This window comes from Ambystoma mexicanum, chromosome 6p (assembly GCF_040938575.1).
Source record: "Ambystoma mexicanum isolate Mex_15411 chromosome 6p, UKY_AmexF1_1, whole genome shotgun sequence".
NCBI lineage: Eukaryota > Metazoa > Chordata > Amphibia > Caudata > Ambystomatidae > Ambystoma > Ambystoma mexicanum.
The window spans coordinates 1451529958-1451543084 of NC_090935.1; the positions used below are offsets into that span (position 1 = coordinate 1451529958).

A 13127-nucleotide genomic window follows, 5' to 3' on the forward strand; every position below is an offset into this window, starting at 1 on the left:
CTGGTTGTGCCCACCAGTCAGGGGAAGAAGCCTCTCCAGCCGGGAGATCTTCTCTGTCGTCGGGAAGTGGTGCGTCGGTTCCGCAGGGCTCCACCGGTGGGGTCGTCGTGGCAGGTCGGCGCAGCTTCTCCCTCGTCGGATTCTCAGGTCCTGTGGCGACTTCTGAAGTTCCAGTCCCAAAAGCCCTGCTTTTATGCAGCACACCCCCATTCACTCAGCCTAGCTGTCAATCAAACATGCTAAGTGGTGAGCCGCACTTGGGCCAATCACACAAGAGTGCGACTTGAGTTGCCAAGGTAACTCAGTCCAGGGTGCCTAAACCCCCTCCCACACCCCCTGTGGTACCCAGACAGAGTGACACCACTTTTGGAGGCTTCTGTGGAGAAGCCCGCCAAAAAGTGTAACAAAGGGCTCGACTTGGGTTGGAGTCACAGAAGAGAACACAAACGCCATTTTAGAATCGAGTCCTGGCAAAAAATACCAACCAGCGAATTAATATTAAATAAATAAACCGGCGGTATGTTCGAGGCTATGAGAATTAAATAATTAAAGTTGGTAGCCTCGAACAATGGGAAATTCCCATAGGGATATATTCGGGTCGAATATAAAAAGTAGTATCCACTGCCACCAGCCAAAACTCGATCAGGGGGGACGGAGACGTGCCCCCTCGACTAACAGACCCCGGGGCAATCGAATTACCCCGACCAGTACATCCACAATATGATGGTTTGTACCGGTTTCTGTTAATAATTTGGGACTAGTAAAGCCAATGGTGACTTTACATGCCCTGGGAGACAGTAGTCAGTCCCAGGATATGGAGTCTATGGGTGGGGTGTCACTATGACACCCCTGTGTCACTGCACGGAGGGTGCTGTGTAACACACATAGTAAAAACACATGAGACCCTATGGAGTAAAGGACCCCATAGCCCAGAAAACACATTAACAGTCAAAGGAACACCACAAATCATGTCCAAGAGTGGGAGAAAAAGAGTCTCACTCTTGGCAGGAGAAAAAACAAACTCCAGAAATCCAGCAAAGCTTCTGGGGGACTCACTAGGTTAGGAAATTCAGCCTAAACAGAGAATTCTCCCTAACAGGTGGTTACATGCAGGCCAAACAATTATCAGACATGCTTTCATGGCAAACAAATCTTTCATCAAGACCGCATCTGCACTCCCCGCCTTGAACATCTTGGGGCACCTACGTAGTGCACTGAAAAATAGAACATGAAAGGAAAAAACTGTTTGCAACAGGGAAGATGTGTCCAGCAGAAACAATGGTCAATCAGAAAGAGACCTTCTTTTCATCCTCAGCTGATGTAGAAGACATAAAAGACACTTGGGATCAATGAAAGGAGAGAAGAAAGGTGCGGTTGACGTTTTCTGTTTAGAAACCAATGGCACACTATTAGGAAACGCCTAATGGGTAACATGCCTGTAGTACATTTTCATAGTACATCGTCATAAGTATTCCAAATGTTCACGTTTACATCGGGCATGTAATTATTAGGCATGACCTCTTTTTAAAGCTCCCTAACCTGGTAGATCACTCAACATGAACATGCACAATTTTCCTGGGATCACACAATTTGGTCACAAGGAGATGCTGGGATTAGAAATCATAGCCATCAGACTACATCTTCTCATTCCTGACATAACAGGTTAAAGTACAATTTACTTACCTGCTGAGATATCAATAATTTCTCTATTTGCAAAGTTCCGAAGGCCTAGGGAATAGGCATCTTGCTCATCTTTAATAATGAATGAAATTACTTCGTTTCCTGTTGATAAGGGAACATTAGTTCAATTTGTATTACAAAAAAATAACATTATCAGTGTAGGTGAATACAGTGTTCTTTATAGACCAACATTAAAAGCAATGCTAATTATCTTATACAGATTTATTAAAATAGTTTGTCAGAAGACTGCAGGATCTGCAGAAAAGACGCAGCATAAACTTGTATAAAGAGTGGCAAATATGCAAGCCTACAGGTACCCACCCTCTCCTTGAACTATTCAGATGACACTGTACTGATAGAAATACATATGATTGGCTTCAGCTTTCTATCCATGTAAACGCACACCATTAATGATAAAGGAAAGATCACGGTTATGGGTCACCACAAATCACGACCTGGTGGTGGATAACCCAAAACTGTATTGTGGTCGTTATCCGGGAATCTGGTTTAATAGATGGGGCTCTGGGCTGGCCCATCAGAATCTTGTTAAACAAAGCATTGTGTCCTGCGCAGGTGATCTGCAATATTGCATATTTACCAACTAAAAAATAAAATAACTATGGTTATAAATCAAGCAAAATAACGACGTTCTTTTTGTGAGAAGCTTGAAATCGAAACATCACAAGAGCAATGAACTAATTAGATTGAAACTAGAGCCACCTCACTAAGTTATGGCAGCATGGACATGTTTGCTATTTAGCCAGACGTGTCCAGATATTAGTTGGTGAACTCCTTGAAAAAACAATTCTTGTTAACCCAATCTGATTTGCGGAAAATTGTAACACAGTAGAGGATGCATACTCATACTGGATTAAAGGGGTCTTTAACTTTATAGATATTTTTTAAAAAATGTTTAATATTGTTTTCAATCGGTAGTTTTGTTTTAAAAACTTATTATGCACACCGAAATGTTGTGGATGATGACTTTGTAAATGGAACTTTGTTTTATTATGCTGTACCGTTAGCTTTGCACAAGTTGAAAATGGCAATTGTGATGGTATGGTTTTCGTCAGGGAGTTTTACAATAGTCCACCTTAAGTAGGACTTTACAACACTCACACTTGGGACACAGGGCTCCTCTTGGTATAGACCTGAATCGCAAAAGTTTTATTGGTAGCAATGGCTGAGCAGCCAGGCTTATCCTAGGGGGGAGGAAGGAAGGGCTTTAAGGAGGTACAAAATAGGCCAAAAAACAACAAGTTATATAACAATAAGGGTTTATTTTATATATACACTAGGGTAAAGGTGATTCTTCAGAAAAGTAAGTACCATAACACACAATAGGTAACTTGGAAAAACCAATGCAATATTTACAGTAAGTAAAGCAATTGTGTAATACTTTGAGAATGTCAAGATGCAATTCAAAAAGTAAAAATGCTTTTGTTATAACTGCTTCTGGAAAAATGAATGAAACAAGACCAACATAAAGCAGGTAAATACTGACAATTTCACAGAGGCTTTAGGAGTCCATCCCCTTCTAGTTATGAGTGTCTCGGGGTCAGATTGGAGGATCAAACAAGCAAGGCACAAGCTGTAGAAAGTCCAAATGTTCCAGAGGAAGTCTTCAGTAGCAAGTAAGTAACGACCCTTTTTGGGGAAAAGGTTCAGAGATCTCGGGGAAGGCTCCCTGAAGGCACTGAGGCATTAGACCTGGGCCAACTCCAAAACGCACATATTTGCACTCAAGCAACACAGGAGCAGCAAAGCAACTCTAGGTAAGCTCAACCAAGAGTCTCACAGTACCTTAGAAGTAAAGAAGAGGATGCTGCATGATGCGTCTGCGATGTAGCAGACCTGGTCACCAGATTCTTGGTGAGGCACACGAAAGAAGGGGCACTGGAATGGATCTCACAGCAGCAATCGAGTTAAGAGGCTCCAGGCAAATGATTCTTCGTGGTGTGATGTTAGCACCCTTTTCAAAACACCAGTGAAGAACTGTTACCGCCAGGTCGATTTGTCTCTCTTTCTCCGGTTCTTCACTCTGGTCAGGGGACTTCCAGGAGTGGAAGCTTGCCTCTGGAGGTCCGGAAGGAGTCCATCATTGTTTGTCGGGAGGATTTGAGCTTCGGAAGGCGATGCACTGCACAATGCCCAAAGGTCCCATGGTACTAGCGGTTGGCAAACCAGTGAAGGTCCCAGCTTGTCGACGGATGGCTCGAATATGCAGGTTGTCTAGAGACTGATTGGACCTACCAGTCTAAGGGAGAGAGTCCAGGAGTTTTCAGGACTCTGACTCTTGGAAGAAGGAGGTCGGACAGCAGTGATTACTTAAGAAGGCATCTCCGGTCGTCTGGAAGTGGCTGCAGGAATCTCTCCTCTTCTTCTTCGTAGATTCTTCAGTTCCAGTGGTTAGCTTGTCTTCAGCCTCATGATCCATGCCTCTTATGCAGGAAGCCAGCCGATCGGCATTTATGCACCATTCAAGCTGTGGGTGGTGGCTGTCCTTTCAGAACAGCAAGCCTCCCATTTGGAACTGGTTCCAGGCAGGCACAGCAGAAGACAGAGAACAGCAGAGTTTCAAAGTCGTCCCCTGTTATCTGTCCTCACAGACACACTGCTGCCTTGGCAGCCTTCACAAAGGCATCCTGCCGAAGATAAAAGTCAAACCAGGACTTCCCCCACCATGCACAGCAGAAGAAGGATCAAGAAAGGACAAACCATCTTGAATTGGCAAAAGAAGAACACTGTTACCACTTTGGGTCATGGGTGAGACCCTTCTGTGCACTACCACGGCTGTGAGTAAAGCCTGGGAGTAGACATTGCACAAAAATAGGTAGGATAAAACCACGGCCACCAGCCATTCAGATTAGCTTGTCACTGTAACCAAAAAGTTACAGGAGCAGTGAGAATGGGGATACAGTTTAGCCCCTTAGCACTCCACATAAGGTGGGGTCTGCTGATCTCACAATAGAAAAGGAAGGATACTAAATATCCCCCTGCCCTTGGGAACATGTGTTCCCATAGGGAAATAACAGAAATTAAAAAGGGAAGCCAAAGGGCTCCCAGCAACACTGCACGGAGAGTGCTGTGTGCTGCAAAAGTCAAAGACAGATGCCATAGAATTTGGAGGAAATCATGACTCCAAGAAAAAGGTATAAAAAGAAATATAAAAAGGATCCCAAGGATAGGGTAAAAGAATGAGCAATTGTGGAAAAAGGTTCCCACTCAAAGTGCTGGGGGACTGGGATGTAAAGGGGATTTCACATAAAAATGAAAATCTAACAGTTTTGTTTAAAACAATAGACATGAATACATTGAAATTAAAGTGAACAAAAAGAATTGGAGGAAGAAAAATAGAAAAGGTCAATGTCTGTTAAAAACGTAACCAATGAAAGGAAGCCTTTGCAACTTACCGGAGCCGGGAATGGCGCTCCGTTTTCTTTTAGCACCAGGATGAGCCATTAAGAATGTGCTGGAATCACTCTCCTTCCTCCAACTAACGTCTGCATTGGGAGGCTGAAATCCTATTTGGCAAAATGTACATATTTACATATTCAGACAGCAGTTCATCAACATTTATACAGTTCTATCACATCTTCCAAGACTCAATTTCCTTCACACCAAATTCTCTACTCAACTCCAAGCCTTCAAACACCACCTAGCAACATGCTCTGCATCTCCCACAAGGTTCATCACAATTGCCCTTTGGTTCCAACATTGTTACAAAAGCTCCACTTTGCCCCGACATCTACTCCTTCCTAGTACCCAAAAATCCAAGCCTCAAATCATACAGGGCAACATCTGGTTTCACACTAACTGGCACACTGCATCCTCTGTGTGAATGAACTTCTGCACAGACTTTCACAATGCATCACTATGCTAACATAGCCAGCCAGACGTTTAACCAGACATGTGAAATAGTGCTAAACGACAAGGACTTTATTCAGGGGTCACAGTGAACCTTATGAAAACCTCTTCCTAACCCATCTCGCAACATGTTGCTGATGGACTTGACAGCATTCTATTTTAAAAGTGAGCAAGTCTTTTGGGTCAGGGTGACAATTGCCAAAACAGAAACTCTCTGCCGGGATTCCTCTCCTGGATATTTCTGGTTGTTGGCAAGTTTGTGTAAGACTTCCTGGAACCTGGTGAAGCCCATCCCTCAGGAACAGTATCCATCGGGATGCTTTGGCAAGTCTCTTTGCTCAAAAGGTGTTTCGGAATGCAGTGTCAAATGATCAAAAAACAATTCAAGGCATTTTCTAAAATTGATTAGCAGAGTTTGCCAAGTAAAATTGTTCTTGATTAGCCAACACACCCATTAGATTAGCAATGTTTTACTAATATTTTTAATGTCACCAGAGGTTATTTGGATCCACATCATCAAATGAGCATCAATACAGCATTTTTCTGTACCTGAAGTAAGATATTAGTGAGACGAATAGGCCTTGCAAATTCTTCAAAATTCCACTAGACCTGCAGGTTAAATAATTTAGTTTACATACCCGACCTACAAGAAATGCACTTGGCCCAAAGCAACGGGTGACAAAACATGCAAATGCGCTTTCTGTAAAATGGTACATGTCACCACAAACACACTTTATGCCACCCAGAAGTCAGCTATGCACAGTGAAACCTCTTGACATTTACTGCAAAAGAAGTTATTGTTACATAAAAGCTTCCAACACACCCTGAAAATGGTACTCGCCCTTCATAAAATCTACTGCACTATGCGAGTTGGTGAGCAGACTTTGCAAGCTCTGGCTGAGTGTCTGTAAAATGTAAAAGGTTAGCTACATAAATGAAACAAATAAATAAAAAGATTTGATAAAAAAGGCTCTGAAAACAGTTCAGCTAGCTCTCTCCCGCAGATGCCAATATATAATGCAATCATAATCAGAGAGCAAAGTGAGCTCTGGAGACAACTACAGTGTGTGGTATTGCAGGAGATGTACAGTCTGGATGGAACTATTGATAATCTTTTTGCGTAAACATCTAGTTAGACTTGTGTATTCATCATGTAAGAGGAAAGAAAGTAAGAGACTAAGCAGAGTAGTAGGTGTAGCAGAAAGAGAACTGGTCAAACTAGGTGGAATATTGTAGTTTGCTGCCATCTGACTTTCAGGGTAACTGGTATAAAACTGCTCATTCGTTGAGCACCAGTTGCACAGATAAATGCAACCAGCGGGTCAGGTCACAGAACTAGATTTGCCATTAAAATTATAAGCAGTTGGCTGTGTGATCATATACATTTTCAAAAGTGGTCACTCATCAATGTGATGCATCTTCACCAACAACAACAAAAAATCTAGTTTGCACTATTGGATTTAGATACACTAAATTAAATCTTAACCTAACATATGGATACAAAGCAGTGTTTTACAGAAGCAATACTGTAGTTCTGCATTATACAGCAACTTAAATTGTTATGGAATTGCATGATTGTTTTTAATAAAATTACACATACTGGTCTTTGCAAAAGAGAATATATCTTTTCCAAATAGGATATAGTTGGCTTAATAAAAGCATCATCCAGATTACTTCTGGTTTTCAATTGTTTGAAAAAGAGAAAGAATCTTGCCTAGCTCGCCTACACAGGCTTTTGGCAAGTAAGAGTGAAGGAGATGATTACTATCGCACTCTATCTCCATTAGCCCCTTTGAACTTGCAGTCACAGAGAAGAGGTTGGCGAGAGCCTTGAGAGCCTGAGAGGAATTCAGGATGAGCAGTGTTTTTATTGAACAGGTTAACTTAAATAGCTAACTTTGCTACAATATTGAAAGTATTCTTGTATCATCCTGCATTGTGCGCCCCGATACCTCCGGTCTGGTGCGCGTTACAAATCAATAAACAAACAAGTGTCAATTTAATTAACAAATCTACAAAATTGCATAGCAAATTGCTATGCGACACTGCTTATTTTATGCCTTGAATTCTCTCAGTAAAATTCTTCAATATCAAAAGTCACTCTCTGGGTCTCTTCCCCGGTGTTACATTTTCTGGGGACCAAACCATAACCTGAAGAAAATTCTTGCTGGGTGAATGGCCTTTCCGACTAGGCCACTACTGTGGGAGCCTGCTGAGGTATCATAGGCACTATTGATGTAGTCTGAGGTTCTCAATAAACATATTCCACAGTGTCTCCCTATGATTAGGAATGCCAAGAGGTACTTGAGGTGCAAGATGGGCTTTGGCTCAGCTTGTTGATTTGGGAGTTCGAGTCTACAGCATTCCAAGCCCCTTTCACCTCCCAGCTTGTCGAGCCTTAGCTCACTGTGTCTTGGGGAAAAACACTGGACCGCAGTGATGTCCCTAGAACGGTCGCCCAACTCCCTAAACATTCTGTCACATGCTTGTTCCTGCCTCACTCCTTCTAGACAATCTTCTGTTGTCTTACTCTCTAGCTATCAATTTCCTTACACCTACATAGGATGTCACACCATTGTCACCCCTGGTTTCCTCCATCTTTACCCCTCCTCTAGCTGTAGTTCGTGTCTCTTTGCAATCTCTTATTTTCTTAAAAATGAGCTCTCCTGCTTTCGCTCTCTCGTCTACCTCCACAAATCTGTCTTCTCAAACCCCTCTATCTTTACCTCCTACTCCTTAGTGTTTACGTTCTTCTATCTCTTCTGCTTCCACCCCCTCCTTTATGTTCACCTCTTTAAACCCAATTTGCGTTCTCCCACACTTGATCGTCACCACATCAAACCTCTGGTCTCTCCCCTCCTACTGCTCCTTAAACCTCAACTTCCTTTTGCAGCTTCCACCTTCTCTGCTTCGCCATATCATCCTGCACCTCCCCATCCTCCAGCTCGCTCTGCTCACACCATTCGGCCTACATCTCCCGCTCTCTGCACCTCTCCATCCTCCTGTAACTTTAGTGCTCTCTGCTGTTCCGATTACCCCTGCACCTGTAGCATTTTCTGCAAATCCATCTCCTCCTGGACCTACAGGTCTCTACAACTCCAGCTTCTTCAAGTCTGCTGCTTCCTAACTGCTTGGACCTCTGCTAACCAAACCACCTCCATTTTTTACTCTCCCATGTGAACCAAGCCTCTAAAAGGCCAGTCTGCCATATTTTGTTTTTTCAGAGTTGCGTATGTGCGGCGGAGTACAGATGATGGGTTTAATGCATACAGCTGGCACTTCCACGGTCTCCTCCATGTCAAACTCTCCATTTGCCACAGTAGAAGTGAACATTGTGTACAATCTGCATCAGTACGCTGATCCTCACTGCAAATGCAGTGAGCATTAACTTTGTATGTCCTGCTTCATACATCCTGCCCGATTATAGAAATGGGTCTGACACAGCAGACCGTGTCTGAAAGGGCTTGCAGACTCTATGGCATACATTTGAAATGGCACTTCTAAAGGGTAAGTAATGCAGCCTTACCAACGTGACGAAACTCTGCCAGCACATCGCCAATCTATGGGGTGGGAGCAAGGATCCACACCTCCCCATAGCAACTCTGGTCCCAGAAACACTGAGGGATATGAGACTTAACTCCTGAGTCACCCCCAAGCAGGCTAGAGAACATTGTCAGAGTCCCCTCAAGAGACACAATCTACAAGCGGACTGTCAGGCCACTCTGTTATCCTTGACAGAGCCTGCAGGTTGAAAGCATGGAACATCAATGCTTGGAACCAGCTGGTGATTAGTTCAAATCACTTCTGCCATTTCCTCACAGGCAGAGGGAGGGGCTGATGGCTCTGGCTAAACAAGGGTGACTAAACAAGGGGGCCTCAGGGTGCAGACAAATTAACTTTAGTAATGTCAGCTTCTTGCTGGTGGGAGCAGAACCTCTCAAAAGGTCAAGAGATTTACAACTTAACTACTCAGTTCAGTATGTTACATGGGACTTTTATAGTGCATGCCTGCCATTTACCTGACCTTGTGGTGCTATGACCTCGTGGTACTATGACCAAACTAGCATTTCAAAGAGGCTATTCCACTGCATACTAGAGAAACATTCCCCTGGATGACTGTCAATCTGGCGTAGGAGTACTACAAAGCACAAAAACTCTGACTTTGGATGTACTAAATGAAATTGTCATTATTGGAGAAAGTCCTGGTCTTCCAGGATCTCTCAGCCAATGTTGGCACAAATCATGACACCATCTGTTTCCAGACTGTAAAGAACCTAATGAGCTTGTGGGAATAATGCTAAAAGGATTCCAATCATTTCTACAAGGCTACATTCAGCGAGCGTATGTCCCTATGGATCAAATAAGCCACTGCCCATCACTTGTTGACCAACGAATCTGTGCTAGTCCTCATGTCTCCAAGTCTAAGTGGCTCCTCAGAGTATCTTGGTTAGAGCAGAAGTGGCCTCTCAGTTACCTAGTAAACAGAGGACAACCAAGTATCCTCCAGATGAAGAAGATTGCCAATGGGGAAGGTCTTGCAAAAATACCTAAATACTGCACCAAATGGCGAATGAACCAATTGGTTCTTCCTATACAATACCCATTCAGTGTTCCTGTTAACAGACTTTGGGACAAATAACTATGATTACCGGATGGATTGGGTCAGCAGCTCACTCTCCGCATCGAGGCAAAAAGGGGGATTTGATCTCATTCCACAAAAGCATCCCATGCCACACACTCCAGATAAAGAAGGGAGATCTGTACTGCTCCATGGCCTTGTCCGGCAACAACCTCTGACGCTCCTAAACATCTACGCTCCAACCACAGACACACCCTCCTTGTTCATGCACGCATTTACAAACTGCCCACAATATATGTGGAGTCTTACCGTCATAGGTGGTGACTGGAACATGATAATGGACTCGACACTAGACAGACAAGGTACACTTCTATCCCAAACCCAGACCCTGCACAAACGCACAACCTTACTAACCCTCATGTCTGAACTTGGCCTAGTGGACGCATGGCGAACCCTCCATCCAGAACGTCATGACTATACATTCTACTCTAATTGCCATAAGTCCTATTCCAGACTAGACTATTGGCTGACCCCTGTGACTGCCCTACCACATATAAAACAATGCATAATACTCCCCACGATGGTGTCGGGCCATGCACCAGTACTCCTTCACATCAATCTCTTGGGAACCCCATCCGAAAGACCACTGTGGCTCCTAAACCTAAGAGCACTGACATACCCAGATTTTCTGGAACACCTCAGCGAAGAGACAGACCTATTTTGGCAGACCAATCTGATCCAAGGATACTCCCCCAGCACCTGCTGGGACGCCTATAAAGCCTTCCTCCGAGGGCAATGTATTTCTAGATGGGCCCACAAACTGAGGGATGGAGGGAACGAGAAACCCAGATTAGTGTTGACATAGCACATACAGAATCCCAACATATACGCTCAACTCAGTAGCCTAATAGCAGAGCTTAAACAAATCTCTACTCAACATGTGCAAAATTTTACTAGCTGGTCGCAGGCCTACTACCAAGATGCTGACAGGGCCCTCCACTTGATGGCACTTGACCTCCGCACCAGTCAAGCCTTGCAACATATAACCGGCATCCGAGATCGCACTGGGGCTCTACTAACGTACAAAAAGGATTTAAATAAACGCTTTGCAGAGTGTTATGGCAAATTATACGTCCCCACAGACCCAATAGCACCAGACTGAATAGACACGTTTCTCACCAATCTTCGATTACATATGATCAACGATATACAAAAAAAATTAAACTAAAAAAATACATTGAACTAGAGACACCAACTACAGCCTCAGAGATAACACAAGCCATAGGATCCCTAACAGCAGGGAAGGCGTCCAGACCGGATGCCTGTCTATAGACCTATACAGAGCAATGGTGGATCGCCTTGCCCCGCTGCTCGAAACAGTATTTCGCAGAGGCACTAATCAGTGGTCACTTACCAAAATTGTGGCCAATATAATTGTCTTCCACAAGAAGCGTTGCGACCCAGAAGATTGCGGGTCATACCGACCGATCTCGCTGATAAACTCGGACACAAAAATATTGGCCAAATGCCTAGCACACAGAATAGAGAAACTTCTTCCCCAACCTATCCATGGAGATCAGACCGGGTTTATCATCGGTCGTCACTCAACCAACGAGAGACGCCTACTACACGTACTTACCGGACGGGAAGACCCAGACAAAATAATACTAACAATCGACTCTTGAGAAAGCGTTTGGCAAAGTCCGATGGGTCTTTATGTTCCGGGCACTGACAGTTTACGGCTTCCCAGCAACGGTCCAAGGGTTCATACGATTATTATACACAAACCCTACAGCCTCAGTGATCACTAATAGGACCGTCTCAAAGCCATTCAATCTATACTTGGGTACCAGGCAAGGCTGTCCCCTCTCCTGGGGGTGAGGTCCTGTTTCCACCCTCCTGGCCATCTGTTGTTCTCCTGCACATGTGGAGTTTGTGTCTGGTTGCTGACCATTCTATTAGGTAGGTGCACTATATGTGCATTACCACACCTCCTGTGGAATTATTGAACCTGAAAAATCAAAATGTGAAGAAAAAAAAAATAAGAAAAATAAAAATAGAGGACATTTGCATAATATTGTTGGAAAGGACTGTTTTATTTGGCATTGTCATCGTTCAGCCATTTTTTGAGCTTTTTAAAACCTGGAGCTGCGTTGCTATTTTGAAAGCACTTGTTTTTTCCTCCTATTGCTGCTTATTTGACTGTTTTTGGCCCTTCCAAGATGGCCGCCGTGGTTTTCTTTGTTGTGTAGACAGGCTGTGCTGAATCACCTCTCCATGTGCTGCACTCCCATTGGTTGCTGGGTGTTTTCTTCCATCCAATCAGGGACCGGCAGGCTTCAGCCGGCCCTCTCAGCAAATACCCACTTCCAAGGCCCCTGTCTGCTCCCTGTCTGCTTCCAGAACGCTAATTGGGGTCCTCCCTGCACCTTAACCACAATGATGCGGCCACCTCTCTCCTCTAAGAAATCCGGACTGCCTTGACTTTGCCACCTCCAGAACTATGGGTTAGTTCCCTCCTTATGGACTCACTTCTACTGCATTTGACTATCATTGTTCTTTCTGCTTGTTGCTCCCATGTTGTCATCTTGCTGCGCAGTGCTTCCTAAACCCTTTGCCAACATCCGATTCCAAGATTGAAAAAGTCAAATCTTGCTGTTTCTGCTTTGTGCTAAAAAGTCAAATCTTGCTGTTTTTGCTTTGCTCTTAAAAGTCATATCTTGCTGCCCGGTGCGAAATTCTCTGTATTTTGCTTGTATACGGTTTCTTCTCTGTAACTTGCCAGCCCAGTGACCTCACCACTCTCTTGTCTCACACCTACCTGCCTTAGCCCCCCGAGTATCTCCATCCTCTCCTTACTTCCACCCCAATGGCGCTTTCTGTTTCTACTATCTTCTCCAACTGCTTCTCCATTGACTATCCTTCCCTTCTCACTAAGTCTGGTAGGAAGAAGTTCAAAAAGGATATCTTGGCCTCTAATCCTGGTCTTCCTATCGCTGAC

General features: G+C 44.0%; 1 protein-coding gene across 2 annotated transcripts in view; it reads right to left on the reverse strand.

Annotated features, from left to right (window-relative positions):
* The window catches only part of LOC138510510 (zinc finger protein 777-like), a 367312-nt gene that overhangs the window by 101223 nt on the left and 252962 nt on the right, over nt 1-13127 (reverse strand). For both annotated transcript variants that reach the window (XM_069626210.1, XM_069626209.1), the window contains exons 6-7: nt 5094-5204; nt 1684-1782 (exon numbers count right to left, since the gene is read on the reverse strand). In XM_069626210.1, coding sequence (XP_069482311.1) covers nt 1684-1782; nt 5094-5204 — 210 coding nt within the window. The remainder of the gene's footprint in view (nt 1-1683; nt 1783-5093; nt 5205-13127) is intronic.